This window comes from Cyanidioschyzon merolae, chromosome 20, assembly GCF_000091205.1.
Source record: "Cyanidioschyzon merolae strain 10D DNA, chromosome 20, complete genome".
Taxonomy (NCBI): domain Eukaryota; phylum Rhodophyta; class Bangiophyceae; order Cyanidiales; family Cyanidiaceae; genus Cyanidioschyzon; species Cyanidioschyzon merolae.
Window position 1 is genome coordinate 1092003 of NC_010146.1, and position 25633 is coordinate 1117635.

The window sequence follows — 25633 nt, forward strand, 5'->3', positions numbered from 1 at the left end:
CGATGCAGGTAGAAGTGTCGGGCGCCGCTGCGAACAAATCCCCCGGAAGGTATCAAGCCGCTGACGAGTGACGTTTCATCGATGGCTACAAAAACAGGATGATTTCGTTTTCGAAACGAGGTTGATTATTCGGCGTCATAGATGATACGAGCTTTGGACTTGAGCTTCAGGAGAAATCGTCAAGGCCTGATGTCGAGTAGTTTTTGCATCATATATCCATCGGTACGAATTCATGTACACACGACTTGTTTTGAAGCATAAAGATCGAAATCTCGAAGATTGCGAGATTCAAGCACCCGACATGTAAGTAATGAGGAAGCGTGGGGACCCCCACGAATGCATGGGATAATGATATCGGTTATGTTCAGGAACACGTGTTCGTGGGCATCGCGCTGGATCTCGATCCCTGGAACGAAACAAATTCCAGCTGCGGAGAATCGGCGGAACCTCGTTGGAAAAGACACTCGAATATCCGGAATACAACGTATACATTCCCAAGCCCATGTTGCCGCGCTTTACCTGTCGTGAATGTTCTTCTGAAGTTCGTTCGGAATCACGTGGAACGACAGGAAGAGAGTGAGTGGCAGAAAACGCTGGTTACGCTGACTAGGGTACAGCAGGCGTCTTGGTAAGCGCGTTTGAGCACGTTGTGTCGAGTGCATACCGGTTCTTTTAAAGTTTGCGAAATATCGACTGTGTTTTTCTGAAGTTCTGGCGTCACTCGACACTGGCGGTGCGATGTGTAGGACGAGCAACGCGCTCTCACGCAGAAATCGACATGCTTTACATGTTTCCGGTAGGGGGCTTATGACCAAGCAGAGACGTATTACCGAACTGTGTTTTCGTTGCAGAAATCGATACAACGATAGATCTGGCAAGCTGGGCTGTTCGCGAAACGTGCTATCGGTTACATGTAAACGGTAGCCACGAGCAACTTTCTGCAAGTGCCGGAGATTCTCGTAAGCTTGCAACGGCTACCGCACCCTAGATCGTACACGAAAACTGCGTGACGTGGAGTGCGTTCACGTTCACGGAAGTTATTGTTCGCGATGGAGGGGTGCTTTGGAGGCACGTTTCCGAACGTGGCTCGTATCTGTGAAGGTGTCTGCTATGCGTTTACAAAATGACGCTGCAATGGGCATTGGCTCACGCGGTTTGCGATAGAATGGGGCGGGGACTCGTCACCGTGCCCCGCCTTTGGCGTGCAGCACGTCTTGCCTCACAGAACGGACGCCCCCGGGGGCGCGGCGGGTCGCAACCCGCTAGACCGTACACTGCTCTGGGATATCATGAAGCCGTGCTTTCTGCCGAACGTTTCTACACACGCTGCGCTGCGCTGCGCCGCACCGCGCCACCGAAAACGTCTTCCTCAGACTCGAAGTCGACAAGGCCACAACGAAGCCGTTTAGCTCTGAGCCTTGCTCGAAGAAAGCCTGACCCGTTCCGTACAATACTAAAGTCGCTTGCCCATGCACACTCCGGGGAACGCAAGGCAAGTCTGGACGCACCTCCTCGAGCCGCGATCTCTGCCCACAGTGGTCCATGCGGCAGACTCGCGAAAACTGCGCGAGGCATCTCGGGAAGAATCGCTCAAACTTGTTGTTGCTTGGAGTGCTCAGGATGCGCGCAGCTGCATTTCGGATCCCCACTCCTGAGCGGAAACGGCACATGTGTCTTCGAGCATGTTGAAGGCGACTTGCTCGCATCTCAGCGCAAAAGTGTGGAGTCCGGTGTTCCACCAATGTATGCAGGCACTAATTGAGGCAGGCGAGTGCTCGGAAACGCTACGTCGATTGCAAACACTGCAAGCAGAGCGTGATCGGAGCACCTCGATATGCATCACGAGCACAAGGCCTTGCGGCGATGAGCGGCATTTCTCGCGGCAGCATCAACTTGACCGCCACGGTGCAGGGATGCCCTTCATGGACGCACGGCTGTGTACAAGCAGCGTGTTGGCTCTGAATGAGAGCCACTAGAACGCAGGTGCACCCCGAATCACTGAGTGCGCAACGGCAAGCACAGTTCGTCTCCAGCAAGTACGCTGATGCAATGTGCGAGAGCGCGCAGCCTGGTCTTCACAGCGCTGTGAGAACTGTAGATGTGGCTTTCCAGGTTTCGCTGCTGGTCGAAAGACGCGCTCATGTGGGCTCGTTCACAGGGGTCAAGGCTCGTTCACGAGGCGATGAGTCGGACTTGGACGATTCGGCACCGGGTTTTCCGTCCCGTAGCCTTGAAATCGTGCTTTCCATGACGCTTTTGATCGCAGCTGTTGATTTGTAAAGCCAGGTCGCTTGTGTACTAGCGATCAAGAGCATAGTCATGCATATGGACGTCGTTGCCGCGGCTCCATCGCACCGCAAGCGCAAGCACTATGGTGCAATACGCGGCACGTACTGCTGCCTGCTATCCAGTAGATAATCAAAGCACGGGGTAGAGTGAGATCAGCGTTATGGACTGTGGAGCGGAGCAACCGGATCCGCGTAGGGTAGATCAGCGAACGTACACACTTGGAAGTAGTCGTGTGCGATCGAGCTATTCAGCATCAAACTGACCCTGCACGCCTAAAGGATGTGTGCAGTGCCTTGTTGCAGCAACAGACAGTATTCAGCACCAAAGATTCTCAGGGGGTTCCAATCAGAGTTCACTACCGCACGCTCAGATCCGAAGGCACGTAGCACCCGAAAACCCCTTGAGACGTAGACTGGAGGTAGAGTGCCTTGTTCCTAAAACAGACAGCATTCAGCACCCTCCAAGTTCTAAGGGTTTCATTCTGATATTCAGTACCTCGTTACCACATCAGTCCGCTTTCCGTACCAGTCGATTCAGGAATGAAAGACCACAAGTTTCGTATCTCAATCCCGCTTCAGAATGCACCCTGCACTGCTTGCAGGCAAGAAGCAGCGACACCGCCGCGCATCTTCGCTTCAGACGTGGCAGCAGCGTTGGCGTTCTCGTGAACGGCGCATAGGATAGACGTTTCGTCTGCTTCATTTCGGACCTAGACCATGTTTCTGTGGTTTAGTGCTCCCTTATTTACAAGAAGCAATACGGGCACGCGGTGGATACCTGTAGGCAAACACCCGCTCGCCTGGGAACAGGCACGAGTGTGGCGTTGTCTTCACGAGCCGGCTGTGTTGGCGCTCCGCGGCCAGGACGCTGCCGCAATGTCGAAGAAACGAGTCAGCAGCGCTTCGATGGAGCCGTTCAACGTTGAATCGCTCGTCCGGGACGAACTTCAGCGTATGGAACCCTACGCGCCGATCCTACCGTACGAAGTACTCGCGCGACAGCTCGGACGCGATCCGAGTGAAATCATCAAACTGGACGCGAACGAGAATCCTTATGGCGTTTGTCCCGCCGTGCGAAACGCAGTGGCGGCTGCACCTTTCCCGCATATTTACCCGGATCCCGAGTCACGAGAGCTGCGCGAGGCGCTGGCGGCGTTCACGGGCGTACCTGCCTCGCGACTCCTTGTGGGCCACGGTGCCGACGAGCTCATTGACCTTATTTTTCGACTCGTGATCCGAGCGAATCATCAGGATACTGTAGTGAACGCTCCACCTACGTTCGGTATGTACCAGTTCGATGCGGACTTGAACGCAGCCAAAGTGGTTTCGGTATGGCGAAAAGCTGACGATGGCTTTCGCTTCCCAACCGAGCAGGTGGAGGCGTACTTTGCAGAAATCGCTGCTGCACGAGAGCGAGGCGTAGACCAGTCCTACCCCAGGATTGTCTTCGTGACTTGCCCCAACAACCCCGATGGCTCCCGAATATCGGATAGCGATCTGCGACGACTTTTACGCCTACCAACCCTGGTGGTGCTCGACGAAGCCTATATTGAGTTTGCGGATAGCGAGGAGGAGCGTTACCCAGATGCATCGGGCGGCAGCGAGACGCGTGCAACGGTTACAGAGCCACCCACACGGATTCGCTGGGTTCTTGAATACCAGAATCTCATCGTTTTACGAACGTTTTCCAAATGGGCCGCCCTAGCCGGCCTGCGGGTAGGTTATGGTGCTTTCCCGGAAGCGCTTCTGCCGCATCTCTGGAAAATCAAACAGCCCTACAACGTCAATGTGGCTGGGCAGGTTGCCGCCCTGGAAGCGCTATGTCAACGAGATCTCCTGTTCCAGCAAGTTTCATGGATGAAAGCGGAACGCCAACGCCTTTACCAAATCCTTCAGGCACCGCAGTTCGCGTGGTTGCATCCATACCCATCACAGAGCAACTTTGTGCTCTGTCGAGTGCGTTCTGATGATGCGCTCTGTAATGGATCCCGAAGAAAGGTTGCCTCTGCCCGGGCCCTGCGTGATTTTCTGCGAGATCGCGGTATTCTCATTCGTTACTATGATTCGAAAGGTCTGACAGACTGTATACGAATTTCCATGGGGACACCCGCCCAGATGGATCGCCTCTACGAGGTGTTGGAAGCGTACGCTCGTGTTCTCGGATATGGAAATGAAAGATAATCGGAAAAGCGACCTGGTTGCTTTTGCTTCGTGCTCACCGAGAATGCCAGTAAGGCGTTCGCGGAGCCTTTGCCAGCGAGTCATTCCGCGAATTCCAGCAGTAAACCTGTTGCTTGAGGCAAGAGCTTGTGAGCCGTACCCATGTTGCATGCATATGTGAAGGGTGTGGTGCTTGCTTGTAGGTATCTGGTACTTCCAACCGAAATGGACTCGAGGTTGAAGCATCGTCGACATGTACACGCAACGCTGCATGGAGCACTTGTTCAGTGTCCAGCAGAGACTCGGACAAGAACATTGTCGGGACTCGAGGGCGTCGCACGAGCAAAGCTCAACATGGCCCTGTACTCGATATCGGGGCATTTCCGGTTCTCTGAAGCATGCCCGGGTCTACTGGGCGTCGTCTTGAACAAAATGAAAATATGTTGCAGGCCCAGCTGATCAGAATGATTCCCAGTGAGCACGGTTGCCTTCACCCGCAGTGGCGATCTTCCCAGAATGGGAGCAGGAACCGTTTCTCGTTTGGCGCCCAGCTCAGCGTCTGCGTCGATCCGACAACCACATCATTGTCGAGTAAATCAGAGAAATCTGTAGCGATGTTCGCATTCCAAGTTTAGCGAGTTTGCAAGGCACAGCGCTCCGAAACGGGCACGAACACAATCGAGAGGTTGTTCGAATATGCCAGGTAACTTTTCTGATACACTGTATTTCCGCGAACGGATGAGCTTCCTCGTATTTCCTCATACTTGATTCATAACTTGACGCGAGCGCGTATTGCAAATAAACGTCTATTCGCTCAAGTCGGAAGGTCGGGGCATTGCGAAAGCATTAGAAAACTGTCAGCACTGGAATCAAAGTGTGCCTCAACGCTGCTTCATGCGTAATCGACATCACCAAGAGTTTCTCGCTCATTTTCAGCACGCGACAGCGTTAGGCAATGTTGCGCATACGCCACCAAACCACGAGTTTTCTACTTTGCTCCAGCGTATGCGAATGGCTTCTGAAGCAGCATTCATTGCCGGTCGCAAAGCGTGGTCTTCACTTTCATGGTCTGAATGCCCGCTGATGTAGACACAGGTACGGTTTCGACCACGCTCCAGCGCATTGAGTACCGTCGGAAACAGGCAACATGCGGGCCCTCGAGTCGAAACACGCGCTTGCTGAACGCAGATGCACGAGTCGAAGCGCAGTTACTTCTGCGATACTGCTTTCATCGCTGCAGAGTTCGTGATCGTAACAGACGCGGCTGTAACTCGTCATGTTCATAAAAAGTTCGTGTTATGCTAAAGAGTTCTTCATCAAGAGATCGATCTCAAATGAAATTACTCAGGTGTGGAGACGTGTTTCGGACAGAGTAGCGAATCCTGCGGAATGTTCACGGGGTTGGATCCCAACGCCATGCTCGACTGCGTATATGGGTCACGAAACGTGTGTTCCATGGAGCGTCGAATACAACAGCACTACCAACGATATGGACTCGATTGCTCTTTTGAAACAATGGACTTTACAGAATCCACGTCTGCTCCTTTGCAGATCATTTCGATATAACCACAACCGCGATTCATCCAACAAGTATTATTATGCGCGATATGGACTCGAATGCTCTCTTGAAACACTGAACACGATGGACCGCAGCGTATGCTAAGCGCTTGACCACGTGATCCACAGCGCAACACTTATTCGTTGACCCAGCGTTCTTGCGTCCGTTGTTGTGCTGCGGGACGCTTCTGCTCAGAAAACAACGAAACACATCATAGTTGTTTTTTGTTTTAAAAGAGTCGGGTTATAGTGAAGCAAATGGCCACAGGCACGACAGGCGCAAGAGTGCTCTCCATGGCCTCCATTCTGCGTCACAGAGCGTCGTTACCAACGCGAGCGATCGCTCGGGTGCTGCTCGAAGCCGACGGAGGTCCGATCGAGCACAACGCGCTGTGGAAGCTCGCCCGACGAGTGAAGCGTCTGGAAACGAAGGGTAACCCGGTTCACGCTACCCAAGACTCAGCGGCAACTGTCGAGGCGTCACCGGCACTCGCGGACAACGTGCGCACGACGACTCCTGCAACGCCGGTGCTCCGCAGTAAGACGCACTTTAAGAAAGTACTTTATCAGATGAAGCGCATGCAGACTGTGGAAGTGCGTGCCGAACCTTTGACGGAAGCAAGGGAGTCAACAACTCGTCGTCAATTTCTTGTTCGGCTGACTGACAAGGGCCTTCGAAAGTACACGCAAGAACTCGATACCTTATACAAGAACCAAATCCTAGAGTAAGCTACGTCGCTGGAATACCACTCGAGCCTGGTGATACAGCGGTTTTGTAGATTCGGTGCGCCCTATGAACCCTGGGCGGCAGATCAGTTGACAGCCTCGTATCTATGCTGCATTTCGAGCGCAAGAAAAACAATGCCCTGGGGTATCGCGGGCAAGCACCAATTCAGCAACCGAGCGAAGGGTTTCCTAACAAGCTCCACAATCGATGAAACGAAAGCGTTTGAGAAACAACCGGTCAGATGGGATGCAGTGGCAGTGGCAGCAGGGCGAATGCCTGGCATTATGATCGCAAGTCTCGCATCGAAGCCTCTCGATGTAAGCCAGCCAATCAACTATCATGATCATCTCCAACCTATTTACCAACGGTTGCTGTGGATGCTGCACCCGTATGGCGTTGATGGAAAAGCAGGCGAAGGAGTGCTCTGGTTAGCAGATGTGGGTCGTGACCTGGAGGTTTGCTGGTGGAAAGCATCGCACCCGAGGCCGCAGACTCCTCGCTCGGCGCCCGTAAGCGATCCACTTGAAAGGATACACCTGAGTGCGCTTCTATGATTAGTGATTCAGTCGCTGCTGCTGCTGCTGCTGATGATGATGATGATGACGAAGACGACGACGGCAACAACGAGACGAGTACAGGGTGCGTCTGTGATGATTTTGTTGCAACGGAAACCTCTCGATGCTGGGGCTCAACGAGCGACGCCTCTACGGCATGCGACTGAACCTGGGAGACGTCGATGAGCACCTGCAGGGGTATCCTTGACGCGGGTTGTTCAAACTCGGATTCCTCAGCATCCAGGATGGCTCGCAGCGCATCCACATGAGCCCAAACATCCATCCCGTCCGTCTCTCCTGGTTCTGTCCACAAATTACAGACATAGATTGGACGTTTGGGTGATCTGGGATCTACGCTACTCCACTTTCGAATAGCGTCTCGAATTGGCGTGATCGCCGCAACGGCTGCAATGCTGGTAAATAACGAGCCAGGTCCCAGAATGATCGCATCCGCAGTACGAATGGCCTCGAGGGCCTCTGGGCAGGCGCTTGGCTCGCCTCGGGTGTCGTCATTCGTCGATGCAGTGGTACCATTGGCGGCTGCAGTGCGCTCCACGTGCACTTGGAACAAACGCCCTGGAGAGCGCGCAAAGTTGCTTTCTCCGCGAATGGTTTCGCAAACAGGCTTGGATCCGCTGTGTCTAGGATTAGAGCCCGGCGAAGACGCTTTGGATCCCACCAGCTCAAGCAGATCATCGGATGCAGGCCATATGCGACAGCGCTCGACGGGAATCCCCAGCAGGTGGCAGAAAGCCTGCACAGCACGCGAGCAACGCCGTCCGCAACTTTCGTAGAGCGCAGCCAACACCAAGTTCCCGAGTGCATGGCCAGTCAAGGCCTGCTCGCCGTTTGTTTCGACCCTGATGGAACCGGTGCCCAGGCGATGGCCCAGCAAACGCCACCAGGCGATATCCTCCGCAGTCGACGATGCGTTTGCATCAGCCGCAGAATCGTAACGCTCGCTACCACTTACCTCAGCGTTACATCGTGCGCTGAGCGCTAGTGCCGAGCAGACTCCTTCCAATGCATTGCGAATATCACCCATAGCAGGCATACCGAGCTCAGCGCGAATGCGACCAGTGCTACCGCCGTCATCCGAGGTGCAGATCACCGCTGTAATATCCAACGGCATATGGACTTGCGACCAGTACACGAGACCATGGAGAAGGCGATGCATTCCTGTACCGCCGCCCAGGAGGACCAGACGTGGTGGTTTTCGTGTCGCTCCTGCATGATCCATTTGACATAGCAGAGCGCTGCCTATGCTGCGACGATATCGAGCTTTCCGCGGAGAACGCAGTGACGTATGCGTCCGCGTAGATAGCCTCCCCCTTGCGCCTAGTCGCGGCTCGCAGGCAACAGAAGCTCCACTGATGGTCCCATGCTTGAGCATCAGCATGGCTGGAGCGTTTCTTCTCCAAACTGTCCATTCCGATACGAAGCAGGGGTTGCAGTGCCGGCGCCTGTGCGGCACTCGCGGAGACTCCAGACGTGGCGAGCGACTCGCGTCACTACCGAACACCGAAACAAGAGCTGTCTGGAAGACGTACGCGCGACCCGTCGCCTCACTGCTTGGTTTCAGGTTCATTTTATGCACAGCAAACTCGTGGAAGCAAACATACCGGTGAGGTTGCGCTGCGTCAACCTGCAACGATCCGGGCGGTGCAAGTGCACCGCGTGCTCTGCTGACCCCGTTGGCACCTTTCTCTCGCCCTGTTCGCACTGATGCGAGCATCTTCGGGTATATGCCTGATCAGGCACACGATATCAGGTACAGCACGGAGATTGCTTCACATGCACACACACACACACAAACTGGAGCCTGCGCACCCGAGGCAAAGCCGACGAACCCACCAGCTAACGCTCCTCGGATAACAACACGTGCTGAAGCGGGCTCGCTCGCTGAGTCTTGCCAACCAATGCGCACGCGATTCTGTTGGAACACCACTCCGCACGGACCAGTCTGGTACGGAATAGTGGACGCTCCCGCGGGTGCCGCTGACAAGCGCCCAGGCGAGGTTCACTGGTTCGCGTAAAAGCGATTCTGCGTCCCGCAAAACAAACCGAAAAGAAAGGACAGAACACCACACTGCTTCAGAAAGAGCCTTCAGTGACGAACCATGCTGGAAGCACGCTCTTCATAATAACTGATGAATCATAAAAAGCGCCTTAAAGCTAACGATACACGGAGACAAACAGGTATGGGGGTCGGACGCTCAGCCGGCGCCCTCGACGGGGGGCCACCACCACCACCACCACCCCCAAAGCCTCCGGTGGTGTGCTCAAAACGCACTCTCTTTCGTGCCAGAGCGCATAACCGGTAGCACCTAAGCGCGTACCCTCCAAGAGATGGTCAAGTTTTCATGAATATTTTGGCTGGGGTACTCTGGGTTCTGGGTTCTGGCTTCAAAGCTCTTCTTTTGTGCAGCGTCTTGGCACTGAGCCTCGCTTTCTGCAGCGCTGCGCTCTATGTTAGCCATCGGATAGCGTTCCCCCCGTGGCACGATCCTCGCCCTGGATCGTCAAGTTTAACCCAAAAGCGGATGCCAGAGGCCTGGGCTGGTTTCACACTTGATCCCTATACCTCGCTGGGTCTCCAGTTTGAGTCGGTCGCGTTCCGGAGTCGCTCTGGCAGATGGCTCCGAGGCTGGTGGGTACCCGCTCCCGTTGAGCCGCCAGCACCCATAGGCGTCGTCTGCGTCCACGGTGGTGGCAGGGACCGACGTGCATTCATGCGGCAGAGCGTACTCTTTCATCGGAGAGGGTGGTCAGTCTTACTTTTTGATTGCACGGGACACGGTACTTCTGATGCACGTCACCGATTTCCTTTGGGTGCTTGGCCAGGAGCGGCTATCACCTACGGAACGCTGGAGTGGAGTGACGTCATTGATGCGCTACGCTACACGTATGAGCGTATACGAGAGCAGGCTCAAAGAAGCGCTGCTGCTTCCTCTGTGCGTATTCGCGTGGCACTCGTGGGCACCAGTCAAGGTGCCGTGAGTGCTGCATACGCCGCTGCCTACCTGACGAGGCGCTTCGAGCAGGGTGACGGCGCAGCTTGTCCACCTGTGGATGTGCTGGTTCTCGAGAATCCGTTCACGAGTCCATTAGCACTGTTTGCCCATCTGGCCAGTCACGTGGCGATGCCAGTGGCTCGCTACGGATCTCGTTGGTGCTTCCTTCGCCATGTGGTCCGTTTTTGGGTCATGACCTGCACCACATTAGCGCTCTTCCGAACGGGAAATGTAGCCTTGACGTGTCGTATGCTGGCAAAAGCATGCGAGCGAGAAGGTCAACCTTACAGGTGTGCGTGGTGGCAAGGCATCGCTACCCTCGGGCAGCTGTTATCGGTATCGTTGTCGTTGTCGTCGTCGTCGTCGTCGTCGTCTCGAGAGACGCCTCCAGCTGGCGGTTTCGATTCTGTGGCGGAGGCAGTTCAGGCGTTGAAGTGCCCAGTTTTCTTTATGCATGGAATGAAAGATTGGATCGTACCGTACAAGCATTCAGTACAGCTCTATAAGGCAGCTAATGAGCCGAAAGAGCTCTGGCTGAGTGCTGAAGCGGGTCACACGATGATGTATCACTGTGAGCCGGATACCTTTGAAACGCGAGTTTGTGGTTTTATGGAGAGGTACTTGAGGGGATCGATGTGAGCGATGCTATCTCTCCAACACCGGTAGGATCACGAGCATCGTACTCTATTTTGTTTTTGACGAGACCACGTCAGCGCTCTTGTGCTGCCAACAGGAGACATATCGCTGCGGATCCTTTGCGAACTCGCTGTCTACAGTAAGGCTGAGGTGTTCAATGCACTGGAGCGTAGCGAAAAGGAGGCGCTATCATTGGATTGTCGCTGGAGCTTGTCGGAAAGAATAATGTGCTTTTCCTGGATCCAGACGAGATTTAGTTGCGCACTTTGCAAGCGACCATTTCGAGTTTGCACTTTTGCCGATGTTCTGAGTCTTCTACGTCCAGCAGCAAAGTTCGAGCAGAGCGCGGGTCGGGTCGGAACGCTAACAGCCCGCACCCTGCCGCACTCGACGAACGAAACTGCGCAGCTGAGGTGCTTTTATGAAAGCACGTCTCCCATAAATAGTTGATGTTGTCGGACGATTGGTAGTCAGCGTTTCTACTCCGATAAAGTGTTGACGTGACACGCGGGGCGCCATAGTACGCGGGGCGCTCGCAAAGACCTCTGTCTTGGCTGGTGCTCGCATGCGATGTTGAGCATCGTGTATGCTTGTTATCCGGAAATTGCCCTTATTACTTGGATCGCCTCGCTTGCACAAAACATAGCGTCAGTCTCCGCACCAACCGATTTCAGGAGACGTGTCTGCACAGCAGCAGGCTCTGGCCGCAGCACGTCGGACACCGTCCCTTGCAAACTGGAAGGCACGCCTTCCGGACTTCGAATGCTAGCCCAGCAACGTCCATTCTGTGTCACTGGAGTTTGGAATAAGCTATATCGCTCCGTTTGGCATCCTTGAACGTGAGAGTAGCCTTGGGACGCTCGGCTTCGTGAGCAATGTCCGCCTCGAGCCTTTGGCACGTGACAAGAAGAAAGCCACTGCAATCAGAGTGCCAACGAAGACAGGTTTACTCTGGAATAGGGCATACCGCTTCCTGTAGTCTCTGAATACAGCCGGTTGCACTTCCTGGTATCGAGTATAAGACTAGTCTGTGCTGAAAACGAGGAATACAAAGCAGCGGGGTACTCGGTTGCAAGGAAACGTTTCTCGCCCAAACGATTCTGCACGTTACATGAGGCTTCGGGTCGAGCACAACGCTGCGCTTCAACGCAACGCGTTGACTCTTTTTCCAGACTTTTGTTGCCGTTCTTGTTGCTGTTGCTGTGCGGCACTTGGGTGTAGGAAAAGTGGACAGTACCCTTCATAGGTACACGCAAGTTCATTTTTCAAACTTCTGACGAGAAGACTCGTAACAAGTTTGGAGTGCGCTGGACTTGTGTGCTGCTGCGGACGGAACGCTACGAGTCGCGCGTAACGCGTTGCCTGCACCGTCGTGTGCTGGAAGTGTTGAACGTGTTGGACGTGTTTGCACCCACAATGACGGATAGACAACTGTACTGGGGGCCAGGGCAAAGTCCCGCGGATGTATCCGTGCAAGTCGTAGCGGTTCGGGAGAACGGCGGAGCCATTAGCGACGATTCCGATGTCGAGTTTGTGGGAGAGTGGCAAACAGAGCCCACGACCGCTGCTGCCTGCTCGCTCATAGAACCCGACACTATGGTGCTAAGCGAGCGACCGAGCACCAGTGGTCCCGATGCGAGGCTGGCGTCAACACAGCTGCAACCTGGCCGACGAAGACGGCGCTCAACAGCGCAGGCTACTGCCATTCGAACGGTGCCTCCAGAACATGGGCCTGGCATGGCACCGGGTGGCAACCGACGACAACGCACCGTATACCAGCGAATCTATCGACGTCTGCGTGAGCTTGCAGGGAATCGTCGCGAAGTGAGCAGCAGCCGACGGAACGATTCTGTGATTGCGCTACCGAGTAGCGCGACATTCCTGGAATCGCTAGAGCCGTTTTTCTCCGGCGAGGGATGGACCTTAGAGACACTCACATCTATACCGCTATCCACTGATGCACTGGATGCGACAGTGGAGCCCACCTGGAGTCCAGCATCAGCGGCTCTCGATGAGCACAACCGCAGCAGCAGCACCAACAACAACAACAACAACAATAACGCAATAGCGCCCTGGAACGCAACCTCGACGCGACGAGTAGTTCGATCGGGTCGAAGCTCTCGGCGAACGTCACGTCAACAGCACTGGGCAGTCGCCATGTTGAACTCATTCCTACAACCGAGCTTCGATTCATTGCCTTCACCACGACCGAACCCGTGCCCCCGAGCGCTGGTAGAATTGCTCCCTCTCCAGACGGCTACTGAGCGTGAAGAGTCGGATGCTTGCCCGATTTGCCTCAGTAATTATGAGCGAGGCGAGCGTTTACGACGTCTACCCTGCCTGCATTTGTTTCACAGAACTTGTATTGACCGTTGGTTTTCCAAACAGAATTCGTGCCCGGTCGACAAAATGAGCGTCGCGGATGGGTTTACGGATGAATGCGCTCAGAGCAAGCTGCAGGCCCTTGGCGTATCCAACGACGAGGCAACTGCCTGCAGCTCGGGTGTGTTTCATCCGGGCGTTGAGGCTCCATCTGACACAGTCGAGGCATTGATGTCACCGCCGAGACGTCGTCAACGAGTTCGACAACGTCGCCTGTCGTGAGCGGATTCGCGACCAGTGCCTTTCGAGCTCTGTGACGCGACCTCAGTATCTAGTTAGTCGATGTGGTTGCCGGGGCGGAATGAAGCGCCCGAGGAGGACCAATCATTCCGCGTTCAGAGCGGGGGCGAAGGAGAAGGATAGGCTGCATACACAGGAGGGATGTTCGAAAGCGGAATTGCAGATCCTTTAGATTGCTCCCGTCTTTTCGTTGACATGAAGGCTCGGGCGGTATGCAGTTGTCAGGGCGTGCACGCTCTTCGCAGCAGCACAGAGGATCTTGGAAACATACGACACCGATGTCACGATGAATTGTGACAGGTCCCCGAACTCGGACGTGCACGCTAGGGTTTTGGTTTCTTCGCACTGTCATCGACACAAGTTATTGCAGAGTTTCTCGAATACTGCTGTATGTTTCTCCCTCTGGTCTTCAGCGACCGATACGCTGGTTTCAGCTGTTCCTCCCGCTCTGTTGTCATTAGTCTGCGGAGGTTGGTGGTAGCGTTAAAGCGGCACTTTCGGAGCTTCCGGCTGCAGTCGACGCATCTCATCTGTAGGTAGTCGTTGCGATCTACGCTTCAATTACCGTTGTCATCTTGTTTCCGGATACGCTCGGTGCGCCCTTGGCAGCGGTCGCACTAGACCGTGTCCAGGTATTCCAATCCGTTCATGACAGCACCGCTGCCGCCGAGACCCGCCGTTTGCCTCATGAACGCTCGCTTTGTCGCACGGGATACATACGTTTTATGAGTACAGATTGCCACCGTCGATAAGCGCCTGCATTTCTGCGCCCGATAGCGTACCCTACGCTCACGGACTTGTACAGGAAGATCCCATCAGAGCGAACTCTGTCCGCTTCGCGTGCAAGCGGATGTTTTTCCATTTGATGTAGGAGCCGTGGAATGCGATGTTGTCCAGGATGGTCCAGGCACCGGAAGCACAATCCAGATCGGAGGCCAAGTCGAAAACTGCGCATCTGTACACGCTCTCTATGCCTCAAGTGGTGTTGCAGTCTCCATGGGAGGCGATCGCCGCGATGACTACAATCTGGGTCCAAGCCTGCTTTCCATCCAAGCCGAAGAGACACGAGCCTTCTGGAGACAGATCTCGTGCAAGGTATGATGCCAGTGTCGACACTCTGATGTGCTCAATGGGCCGAGGATGTCCCACGACCATGGAGGCTACATAACTATCCGCCCGCAGGTGCCTTCCAGCCATTTCGGACCGGACCGCTGTTATCGGTTTCAGTTTATTCAGGCACATTTCAAGTCTGAAAGGCTGTACATCCAAGTTGGATCGCGTCAGCTCCTCGGGTCTCGTCTTCAGGAACGCACCTTGTCTGGTATGGATGGTGGCGTTGAAGACTCGCTGCGCGAACGCCATGCATTTCCTGCCTCTGGTTGAACTCGTGAATGCAAGGAGTCGTAGAACTGGTCCGCTGTGTTCCATTTGGTGCTGTGCCAGCTCCCCGTGATTCTCTATTGCCTGAGCGCCCAGCTGGCTTCTCACCATCTGGACCTTCTCAAGTGAAGGCCCAAGCTCACCCCATAGATTTTCTGAAATGAAAGCACTTGTTTATGCCCTTAGGTGGAGATCGCCCAGGAAGGAGGCGGACTTGCGGAAGAAAGACAACATGTGTCCCGGTGGGTCATCGTGTGCTGGACGCTTCAGCGATTCGCTCAATGGAGCGATCATAATGCTTTACGATAGAAAACGTCCCTTCGATAGGTTCTCATCAAGGTGAGAATGGTGGAACGAAAAGCAGCTCTACCCACATAGAAGCGGAAAAGCTCGAGGGCAAGGAGAATGGAGAAATGCCACATCATCGAATAGAAGGACGTCATCAGACGTCAGCGGAAAAGTCGTCGATGATTCGACAATGTGGGTGCTGTTGTATGAGGCTTCTCTATAAGCCAAACTCGGGCTGCCAAATAAATCCACTGCAGCTAGAACAGATGATGATGTCATCATTATCTTTGATTTCGATCAAACATGCAACGGGTTCCCTGCTCCACGAATACCCATATACGCTCCGACTGTTTCATCCGAGGCAAGTCTCATCGACTGGAAAACAAACCGACGCTCCTGTGGTTCATACCAATGGTGACGCTCCAGGTAGGCTCTAGTTGCGGTTTCGGTGGAAGATGGCCGTGGCTGAACTAGGACTCTTTTTTGCGACTGTATTCCGGTCTTTCGAGGAGCATACGAACAAGCTGGTGAGAAACAGAGACGCCCTTGGCGGCTGCTATCGTCGCCTCTGCTTTCGGTAAAGTCATCAAAAGGCCGTTTTTCTACCGTTGACCGCAAGTGCTTCCTGGAAATATCCTTTTTTAATGCGAAGCGCATACGCCGCATTCTTTCTGCGTTCCTCAGCCATCTGCGTACGTTGGTATGCCTGCACTTAAGGAGGAATGCAGTTCTCCATGCACCGTTCAGTTAAGCGCATATCCTACATGAAATTTGTCTACGATCTAAAGCGTCCACGGCGTGGCGGTATCGATCGCCACCCAGACATCGCGGATCGGGTGGAACCCCGTTGATTTCAAAGATTAAAAAGACAGCGTAGTTTGTCTTTCAAGCCACATCACTTCCTTCAATCCGAAACTTAAGTGAGCTCGGAAAATGAACCTGTGAACAAGCCTTCGTCGGACAATATCGAGTTTGTTTCGTCGTCATTCAAGCGGCGAGCTTCGGTGCGCTTACCACTTGCCTTGAAACAAAACAGACGACGGAAGATCCTGAAACCACGTAAGCATCCGTGAGCTCTTATGACTTTATTTCAAAATTAAAAACTGTACATCTCATAAACTGTTCAAAATTGAACTGATGAACGGGAGCAGAGCGATCAGTTCCGTCTTCGATACTCATCGAACACAAGTGCAGAAGCCAAGGCAGGCGCCAGAGTCGCCAATACTGAACGCCTTGCGTCAACTGTCGCCGCCGACACCGAAGCTAAGCGTTGGGTGCTCACGAATGCTCACCAGTGCTAGCAAAGTTCGGGCTTCTTTTTTGTCTCTATTTTAGTCCCAGCCGACGACTTGTGCGTTGCGTACTGGCTAGACACGCTGGAAGAAAGACATGGTCCAGGAGTACCCCGCTTGGGCGAGTTTCGGAACTGGTTGGCAGGGAGCCGGAGCGCTGGCCCCCACGGCAGCTGCCTTCATCTCGCAAGGACGACTTGTTTTGGTACCTCAAGGTCGCTCTCTAAACGTGTACCGCCACGGCTTAACTAGTTGGCCGGGATCGTCACCTTCAGAGACGACCGGCACGGCACTGATCCTGCAGCGACGTCTTCAGGCGCACGAGGGGCGCGTCACCGGCGTCGACGTGCTCGCTCCAGTCAACGTCTTTCAAGCCGTGTCCGCCTCGTTGGATGGAACTTTGCGGGTATGGGACCTGGAAGAGGGTACGCTGCTGCGCACCATTGATTTGGGCGTGCCTTTATGGAGGTGTCTTGTGGACTCCCAGCAAGGGCGCACTTGCTATGTGCTCGCGAGTGCCTCGGACGGCACTGCAGCTGCGCTTGCGATGAACTGGTCTGAGCGAGCTACCGTGTCACGAGCTCCTATTCAAACACAAGCCATAGGCCCGGAAGTTGACAGGCCGGTTCATATGGCAACTGCTGCCTCGTCGGATGCCGGTCCGGCGTCATCTGCCCAGCCTAGTGGTAGCAATGAGCGGAAACACCTCTCACGAGCAGCAGCTCGGGCCTGCTTTGTCGCTCGCGTTGACCTGCGTACGGGACGCTGGAAAACGTTGTTCCAACTGCCTTTTGGCGAGGCTTGTATGGATCTGAGCGCCGATGGACAACTGTTGGTGGCATCTAGCGGCAATCAGCTCTATGTTTGGCGCAGCGGGGCACCAGGCGATGTGCGTCGCTGGGAGCACACCGGTGCTCCTGTGACTACACTGAGCATAGATGCCAAGCGGGAGCGTGTTGCAGTTGGCGATAGCAGTGGCGTCATCAGCGTGTACCAGTTGCAGTCTCTTTTCCAGTCCGTAGACTCCGAGCAAAAGCAGCATTCCCAGGGTGCACCGTTGCGACAGCGTTGGCACTGGCACGCTCGTCCCGTGCGAGCGCTCTGCTTCGGTCCAGGTAGTAGTAGTACGACGCTCTTCTCCGGGGGTCACGAAGGCGTTCTGGTGGAGTGGCACCTGCATCAAATCGGCAACCTGCAACCGACCAAGCGCTTCTATCCGCGACTGGGTGGCCCGATTCAAGGCATCGCTGTGGAGCCGCAGACCCAAACCGCAGCGCTAACGCTCTATCCAGGAAGTCTGATCGTCGTACATCTGCCATCCTATTCGAGCCGGACTCTTTTAAGAACGGTGATCGCTCCGTTTCCCGGCAGTGACAGACAGGAGGCGGTGGCAAGCGAACTCCGCTCCGACGCCAAGACTCGGCCTGGGTCAGCGACACGTCAGGTTGGTGCCTCTCTAGATCCCATATTGAATGTCCACTGTAGGATGCAGACCGTTTCCTTGATGCCGGCAGTTTGTCTGGCATCGAAGCCTGGCACAGTGGAACCTATGCTTGTGTACTCCAGTCCCGACGGAGCGCTTTGTGTGTACGACATCATTCGCGATAGCGTGACTGACGTATTGCGAGTAACGACAGCGCCTCCTGTCGCTATCGCTAGGAATCCGCGAGCGTACCCATTTGCCTTCCATCTGGACGAAAGCGGCTGTTTTCTCGTGACAAGCGAAGAGAAGACGCCTCTCGGGGAGCGATGGCTCAATATGGCATCCCTCGAAGCGCGGACAAGTCGGCAAGTATGCCTCCGATTCTGGTGCATTCCCCCAGCAGCCGCAAAAGCATCGGTAACCGACACAAACGAAGCCGAGCTGCAACTGCGACCGTGCGAAAGCGTGACGCTCCTGCATCGCGACCCGCTGGTGCTTCTAGCGGTGCGGCACTCGCAGGCATTTTCTTTGGACTGTTCGGGAACCTGGGCGGTTTGGCAATGGACCCTTGGCAACGTCGCAGGAACGCCTGTGCAGGATACCTCGCAGGCGATCTGGTCTGTTCACGCATTCAGTACTACCAAACTGCGCTGTCCGGTGCGTTTGGTTGCGGCGCTGCTCACGAGAGACGCCTCCTTGTTGGTTACGCTCCGTGCAGATGGTGTCCTGCAGATCTTTGCGGTGCAGGAAACGCTCCAGCTTGTGCACCAGGAAGCTGTCTCGGAACTCGTGCATCATTTCTTGAGCTCGGGCGACGTCATCGGGGCCTCGCAAGCACCCCTGATGCAGCTCGATGCGTTGGAAGTCGTCGCATCCGGTCAACTGCTGATCAGTGTTCGAGGTGAACGAATGCCGCCCCAGCTGGTGGTATACGATATGGCTCGTGCACAAGTGCGATGGCGCCTTGTCCTAGCCGCCGACGCTGTCGCCGCGCTGACACCAACAGCAGCACTGGCAACGCTCACGAACGAAGCCTCTATACCGATGGATGTGTTTGCCGTGGCGCTTGCGTCGATACCAGCGGTACTCCTGTTTCGAGCGCTCGGGGAACCGACCCCGATGGCAATATGGCGGTTGCCCAGCGGCACGAGACCCCGCATCCTGTTGACCCATCCGCTGGTGCCGTTGGCGGTGCTTGACGACGATGCGCATTTGCATCTTCCCGAAGGCCCGTTGGATCCGTTCGCCGAGGAGGATATGGCGGTGCTTCGGATGGCCTTGCTGACGCGTTCCCAGGAAGAGGCGTGGCGGGAATCGCAAGCGCCCAGCTGGTTTGAGCACCTGCCTACCGAGGACCCGCTGGAGCCTCCAAGAGTGCAAGTCTCGCCGCAAGTTCCCGTGGAATCGTTGTTAAGCGACACTGTGCCCGCGTTTATGTCGTTGGAAACGTGCCTGGATGCACTGCTTGGGCATCCAGGGACGCAGATGCCGGCGTCACAGACAGCTGCTACGGTAGAGGAACCTGCGCAACTTTCTGTATCGTCTAGCGGAGCGCAGCGTTCGCTCCATAGTCCGCAAGAACCTCCAGAGTCTACGTTACATATTCCACTGGGACCTGAAGCGGTGGCGAACATCCTGGGAGGGCATGGAGCGCGCTTTCGACAACTTCGGCTGCAGCGACTCAGCGGTTAGACTGCGAGCATCGAAGTTTGGAACATCTCTACCAATACGTGTTTTTTGGTCTGGATTGTCTCTGGTATTCAGGTTCAGCAGTAGGAATGTTTCCGATAGATTGGGGCATGGTGGTGGAATGACTTTATGATATCGCTGCGGGCCTGCGGGGGAAACGCCCTTGCCTCAACTTCTGGTTCATACTGCGGTGTTCCGGTGGTTGAACCACCGATTCAGAAGTACTTGCCTTGAACGCCAACACCCGAAATTGAAGATGTCAAACGCAATCTATATTGCCACGTCTTTGTCAATCGATTCTACTCCATAGATCCCCTCAGAATGACCATCAAAGAGGCAACAGTTTGTGAAGTTTCCATGATACTCGCACGAACATTGATGAAGAGACATGGATCGACACGGAATGAAGCAGGCTTCCATGGCAGACAGTCCACGTTGAATCGTACCTTGCCGATTTCGTACTGACATGCGAATACTTAATCCATTTGGGACGTGTGCTCGTCTCGCTTCGTGAGGCTTCATTCGGCGTGCGCGGTAAACGCTTATATGGGTAGTCAAAGACACGCGAACCGCTGGTTGTAAAGAAGAGCGAAGCGAGCATTCCAACAACATTGCGATTAGCGGCGATGCTGTCGTGTGTTCGCCTGCGACTCGCCGAGCGAACTGGATTGTTCTCCAGTGCATCATTCATCAAAAGCGTTCCTCCTGGTTTTTCGTAATCATATGCCTGTATCCTGCTACGACATAACGTCGCTTTAGATCGCTCAAGAACGGTTATGGAGTTCTTTGCTGAGATCGGCGGTGAGCTGCTCTTCGCACCAGCCTATGCTCGCTGGTGAATCCACTCGATGGCGTCTTCGACGTGGGTACCTGCCAATCTACATATCCACGGATCAATAAAAAGCATTCCTTCGCATCGATGAAATCGTTTTCCGAAAAGCTGTTCGGTACATGCACCAGCCCTGAGCTGTTGTGTTGCCGCTCTGCACATGCGCGAGATGCAGATCGTGACGTAAAAGATTGAAGGAATAGTGGATGTATACAAGGGAAAGGCGAGTTTCAATGGCTCTGTGCGTCCATAACGTCTTAATGCTGGAGGCGAAACCCGACACAGAGCGTAGGGACTACAGCTCTATTACCTTGGTGCATAACGGAAAAGGCGGTGAAAGATTCGGTCCCTGCAAGCAAGCAAGTTTAGAGCATTCGGGGAACTCCGAGCAGAGCACTGGCGGGGCTCGTTCACGATTTCTGGCGTCCTTGAAGGGTACCGAAGAAAGTCTCTGGGGACAACGGAGACGGACGGAGTACCCATGTGCGTGCGTTCTGTGATACCAAGGCTTTAGTCGACAAACAAGACTCTTTTTCACCCGCTCAACACGCGTGACCAGAGGCAGTTTGTGGTGGACATCCAAATCGAGTTGAACGACACCATGACCGTCGCCGCAACTCCTATTCTAGAGAACGACACGAAAGGCAGGAGCAGGAAGCAGATGCTGCTGCTGCTGCTGCTGCTGCTCAGCATTTCCAGCGCTCTACATGATCGAGAGCAGGGCTTCATCGACGGCAGGAAGCGCCCTAACAAATGAAAGGTCGGCGTCGCGACTTGGAGTTCGACTTCGACGCCCTGAGCACCTTTTCGAGCAAAGCGACACGCGCGGCACGCTTCATGAAGGGAGCGTACGTCATCGTCCAAATGGCTTGTGCAGACGGCCTGTGGCAGTTCCTCGGATCGCACAAGCATCGTCTACCGCTTCGGTTGTGCGGAGGCAGGAAGCGTCCATTCGACTGCTCGATCCAAGAGCTGGGAACGCAAATGACCGATGAGTAACGTCGCTTGGTGGTAGCCAATGGCGCTGGACGTGCTGTGGCGCAGAAAGGCTGCACGCCTGCTTCTTGAACGACAGCATATGATAAACCATGAATCGATTCTGAAACCACACCCATGGATATGTTCAGGACGACGTGAACGCATCACGAGCTCGGGCGCAAACAAAAACTGTTAGAGAAGAAGAGCGTGAGGCGGAGTCAGATGCACGGGATTGTGTACGGTAAGCTGACTTCACGACCGATGGCGAGCTAATCGAAAATGAGAAGCATACTCTGGTGTGATTCTACTGCCAACAATGGGCGCAGGCAGTTTGTAGACCGCGACTCGATCGCCTCGATGACCATTCGGGTATGTCCCATGCTTCCGGAGCGTTCAGCGGTATTGGCTCGAGCGAACGAACGGACGAACGAACATCCCGATGAGTCGTTGAGTGCTCCATATGGATCATTTCCTGAAACGCTGCAGACTTTTGATGAAAATAACCAGCGTCCGGTCGACAGAGGATTCGATTCGCGCCTGCAGCTAGCCATGGTACCGCGCGTTTCACCAGTACTCCAGAGCTAAAGCGCGATCTCCATGTTTCCACTGGGAGCTGTTTTTCATGGGAGTTGTTGAACGAAAGCGATGGTGCATTACTCGATATCACAGATTATAGACGTCCATGTCTATCAGGTTTATGCATGGGCCACATGCAGCAAGCAAGTCATCGAGGTTTCTGTTGTGCAAAGAGGTGATGGCTCCCAAGCAAACCGATTTGCGTATGTGTTGGTTTCTTCCGCGTGTGTGTGTGTGTGTGCCAGTCCATGGCTATGGCTGCTATTTATCCAGATGTCATGGTGTATACCCCGTGGTACACAAGGATGAGCGCGACAATGTAAAATCTCTTACGTGCGAGACAAATGTCGTCCAAATGCGACCCAGAGAGTTCTCCATGACACCGTTATAGAATTGGATGGCTGGTGAACGGTTAAGGCCTTGCGGTCCGCCTGTGTACCTTTCAGATATTGTCTTTGCTGTCCGATACTGAAGCAGAATAGTTTCGGACGTAACCTCTAGACTTGAACGATAGCACTTCACGCGAACCTGTAGATAGTGTTTGATTCGTCGGCAAGTTCCTTGGTCCAGAGGAGTGGTCGAAACCAAGCGAACATCGCCGGTCGCTAATGAAAGTACCGGTGATGATTTCCAGTTTCAACCTGTATCAAGCAGTGCCACCAGAATCTAGGCGATGCATCAGACAACCGTTTCGAGCCTGACACGTGAGAGATAATGCTTTTGAACCTATCTTGTTCAGTGAAAATCGCACAACTTGGCTTGGGTGTGTTCTACTTTGAAACTTTCAAGCGCTTCCCTATTCCATGCCTCAGATATCCCTTGTGCCTTTGGTGCACTATGTATATGGCCCCAAGCGCATCTCTTGCATTCTTTTTACTTGGAAACCCAGTAAGCGTTTCACGCTTCCCAGGGGTCATCGGCGACCCGGCTTTTGACGTTCCGTAAGACCTCTCCAGCATCACCTCCATAGAATCTTCCTTGGAAACCTTCAGGGAATTTCCATACACTTGATTTGGCGATCCTTTTCGTCTTCCTTGGGGTATTTGACCTCCAGCGCATTGCCAGGATGAACTTTCCCGTGAAAACCTTGACGTAACTCCCTCGCTTTGATTGATCCTGTTCGCCGATAAAGCGGTATTCGACCTCTAGCGCATCGGTTGGATGAACTTTACATAAACATCTCCAAGAAATTCCCTTTTACCCGCGTGCCAAATATTTCCTTTTGAGCTCCCGGTACGTTTCCAGGAGCTCCGGATCCATACAGGCATGTGTATTGTCCAGTGGTTCATCGTCGAGGATGCGTTTCACAGCGACTTCCATTTTCTTCATGTTCCTCGTATAGGGAATACCTGGAACAACGATGACCGTATGAGGAACATGCCGCGGAGATAACGACTGCCGCAGACGATTCACGATACGGGATCGAAGCTCCGAGTCTTCCAGTGGGCCCAGAGGAGCTTCGTGCGCCAGTTTCACAAAGAGAATGATACGCACATCGTCGTGCCAACGTTGACCAGCTACCAGCGAGTCGCTAACCTCCGGCATGCGTTCGAGGACTGTGTAGAAATCAGCGGACCCAAGACGCACACCACCGGGTTTCAGAGTGGCATCGCTCCGTCCCCGAATGATCAACGAACGTTCATGACCTGGTTCGCGAACCACGACGCGTGCATAGTCACCGTGGTGCCACACAGTCTCCCCAAAAGTTCTGAAGTAGGCCGAGCGATACATGGATGCATCAGTGGTGTCGTTCCAAAAAAAGAGCGGCATCGAAGGACAGGCGTTCGTGCACACCAACTCACCGTCCTGATTCTCGACCGGATGGCCGTGTGCGTCAAAGACCTGTACCCCAAGACCCAGCGCGCATGACTGTAACTCACCAGCGTACACTGCCCGACGCTGGAGTCCCAGTGCAAAGCACCCGTTGATATCCGTACCACCGGACATGCTCCAGTAACGGACGTGGCGACCAACGCGCGCCCAGACGTATCGAAAGTTTGCAACCGTCGACGGTGAACCGGTCACCAGCACTGCCTGCAATCGCCCTAGAGACCATCGAGCTGGATGAACACCTAGCTGTTCTTGGATCTGCAGAAACTTGGCACCACATCCAAAATGGGTGACTTGCTCCTCTGCGACAATGCGCCAGAGGGCATCCTGCGGTGCATAGCCTGTCGACAATGACGGATCGGTGTCGCGAGGTGTACTTTGTGTGTTCTCAGGGGCACCCGCTTCAACGCTTGCCGGGTGCTCCAGGGATGACCAAACCGCAGCGCCGTCGTAGAGAATCAGTCGACAGCCACGCGCTAGAGCTGCAACACTCCAGTTCCACATCATCCAACCACAGGTCGTGTAGAAAAAAAGCGTATGCTCTGGACCCATTGCGTAGTGCAGCAACTGCTCCTTCTCCTGGGTGAGCAGGATACCAGCACCCTGCGCCATGCACTTGGGTCTACCAGTGGTGCCCGAACTGAACATGGTCACCACTGGATCTCGATCGAAACGAATACGTCGAAACGGGATCGCTGGCAATGCCTCATCGACAGCGGGCTCAGGTGATGCGGACGGAAAGCACTGCCAGTTGGGAGCGTCCAGGTGCTCGACTAGCGCGTCTCGCGGGCATCCGTACGGCACGATCCATACCGGAATGCCGGTGACAGCGTTCTCCTCATTGTTTTCGTTTCGTTTTTCTGTTCCCAGACGAGATGCAATTTTCTGTGCCTTTTTTAAACAGTCGTGGCGCTTACCTTTGAAGACAACAGCGTCCGCTGTAATCAGCAGCCGTGGTTGAAGTTGTCCGAATCGATCGACAGCGGCATCTTCACCAAAGTCAGGAGAGCAGGATGCCCAGATACCTCCCAGACTCGTCACTGCGAGCATCGCTATGATCGTCTCGGGGATATTGGGGAGAAACCCCACCACGTGTTCGCCGCAACTGAGATGCAGTTGTTGTTCGAGCGCTTCAGCGACACGCGCAACCCATGCATACAACTGGCGGTAAGAGAGCTCGCGGCGGGGAATGCCAGAGCCCGGCTCGCTGCGGAACACAATACTTGCCTGGGGATTACGCAGAATGTTCTCAGCGTAGTTCACTCGAATGTTCGGTAACCACCGGAGGCCGGTTATCGGCATGGTTCCCACAGTTGTGCGAGTGTGGGAATGTACAGGACTGCTGCTTTCGTTGTCGTTCTGGTTGGCGCCAGTGCCTATGCGCGTGCCTCTGCAAGCGGTCTCCAGCTGAAGTGTAGCTTCTCGGTTCGTGATAGGGACGTTGGCGTCCGTCACCGGGGCACCAGTATCATCATAGAGACGAATACCCGCAAAATCGATGAATGTTCGGTAAAAGTCAGCGTCATGTTCAACTGAGAGCCGGTGCAGCCGCTCAAAGTCAAAGCTTTCGTGGTGCTGCACGGCCTCTTTGCCATAGAGTCGGCGCTCGAAAGCAGCTGCAAACCGCACCACAGGGTCGTCTGGTTGCCAAGGCGTGCTGTCTAATACCTGGTGGCCTTCGCACCAGACGTCCACAGCGTCCGCGTCATCGTCCATGAGACGCGGCCTTCTCGTGACTAGGTCTGTTCCACGTGAGCGGACTAGACGGGTACCACGGTGAACGCCAGGGA

General features: G+C 54.5%; 8 protein-coding genes and 1 non-coding gene across 9 annotated transcripts; 6 read left to right on the forward strand and 3 right to left on the reverse strand.

Moving 5' to 3' along the window:
- Positions 1 to 1099: 1099 nt before the first annotated feature.
- On the reverse strand, positions 1100 to 2892 carry CYME_CMT438T. Its single transcript, XR_002461715.1, has one exon. It is a non-coding gene; the product is annotated as a hypothetical transcript (transcript).
- On the forward strand, positions 1124 to 1762 carry CYME_CMT437C (hypothetical protein; the record flags this gene model as incomplete). Its single annotated transcript, XM_005539354.1, has 1 exon — positions 1124 to 1762. One exon carries the CDS (start codon positions 1124 to 1126, stop codon positions 1760 to 1762), a length of 639 nt encoding a protein of 212 aa, XP_005539411.1.
- A 113-nt stretch (positions 2893 to 3005) lies between the features above and the next one.
- CYME_CMT439C (probable histidinol-phosphate aminotransferase) lies at positions 3006 to 4469 on the forward strand (the record flags this gene model as incomplete). The annotated part of the gene is made up of 1 exon (XM_005539355.1): positions 3006 to 4469. The coding sequence occupies one exon, from the start codon at positions 3006 to 3008 to the stop codon at positions 4467 to 4469; it is 1464 nt and encodes a 487-aa protein (XP_005539412.1).
- A 1794-nt stretch (positions 4470 to 6263) lies between these two features.
- CYME_CMT440C (hypothetical protein) lies at positions 6264 to 6734 on the forward strand (the record flags this gene model as incomplete). The annotated part of the gene is made up of 1 exon (XM_005539356.1): positions 6264 to 6734. The coding sequence occupies one exon, from the start codon at positions 6264 to 6266 to the stop codon at positions 6732 to 6734; it is 471 nt and encodes a 156-aa protein (XP_005539413.1).
- Positions 6735 to 7086: 352 nt separating this feature from the next.
- On the reverse strand, positions 7087 to 9021 carry CYME_CMT441C (hypothetical protein, conserved; the record flags this gene model as incomplete). The annotated part of the gene is made up of 1 exon (XM_005539357.1): positions 7087 to 9021. The coding sequence occupies one exon, from the start codon at positions 9019 to 9021 to the stop codon at positions 7087 to 7089; it is 1935 nt and encodes a 644-aa protein (XP_005539414.1).
- Positions 9022 to 9649: 628 nt separating this feature from the next.
- On the forward strand, positions 9650 to 10939 carry CYME_CMT442C (hypothetical protein, conserved; the record flags this gene model as incomplete). The annotated part of the gene is made up of 1 exon (XM_005539358.1): positions 9650 to 10939. The coding sequence occupies one exon, from the start codon at positions 9650 to 9652 to the stop codon at positions 10937 to 10939; it is 1290 nt and encodes a 429-aa protein (XP_005539415.1).
- A 1413-nt stretch (positions 10940 to 12352) lies between these two features.
- CYME_CMT443C (RING zinc finger protein) lies at positions 12353 to 13540 on the forward strand (the record flags this gene model as incomplete). Its single annotated transcript, XM_005539359.1, has 1 exon — positions 12353 to 13540. The coding sequence occupies one exon, from the start codon at positions 12353 to 12355 to the stop codon at positions 13538 to 13540; it is 1188 nt and encodes a 395-aa protein (XP_005539416.1).
- A 3075-nt stretch (positions 13541 to 16615) lies between these two features.
- On the forward strand, positions 16616 to 19633 carry CYME_CMT444C (hypothetical protein, conserved; the record flags this gene model as incomplete). The annotated part of the gene is made up of 1 exon (XM_005539360.1): positions 16616 to 19633. The coding sequence occupies one exon, from the start codon at positions 16616 to 16618 to the stop codon at positions 19631 to 19633; it is 3018 nt and encodes a 1005-aa protein (XP_005539417.1).
- A 3577-nt stretch (positions 19634 to 23210) lies between these two features.
- CYME_CMT445C (acetoacetyl-CoA synthetase) lies at positions 23211 to 25559 on the reverse strand (the record flags this gene model as incomplete). Its single annotated transcript, XM_005539361.1, has 1 exon — positions 23211 to 25559. The coding sequence occupies one exon, from the start codon at positions 25557 to 25559 to the stop codon at positions 23211 to 23213; it is 2349 nt and encodes a 782-aa protein (XP_005539418.1).
- Positions 25560 to 25633: the final 74 nt, after the last annotated feature.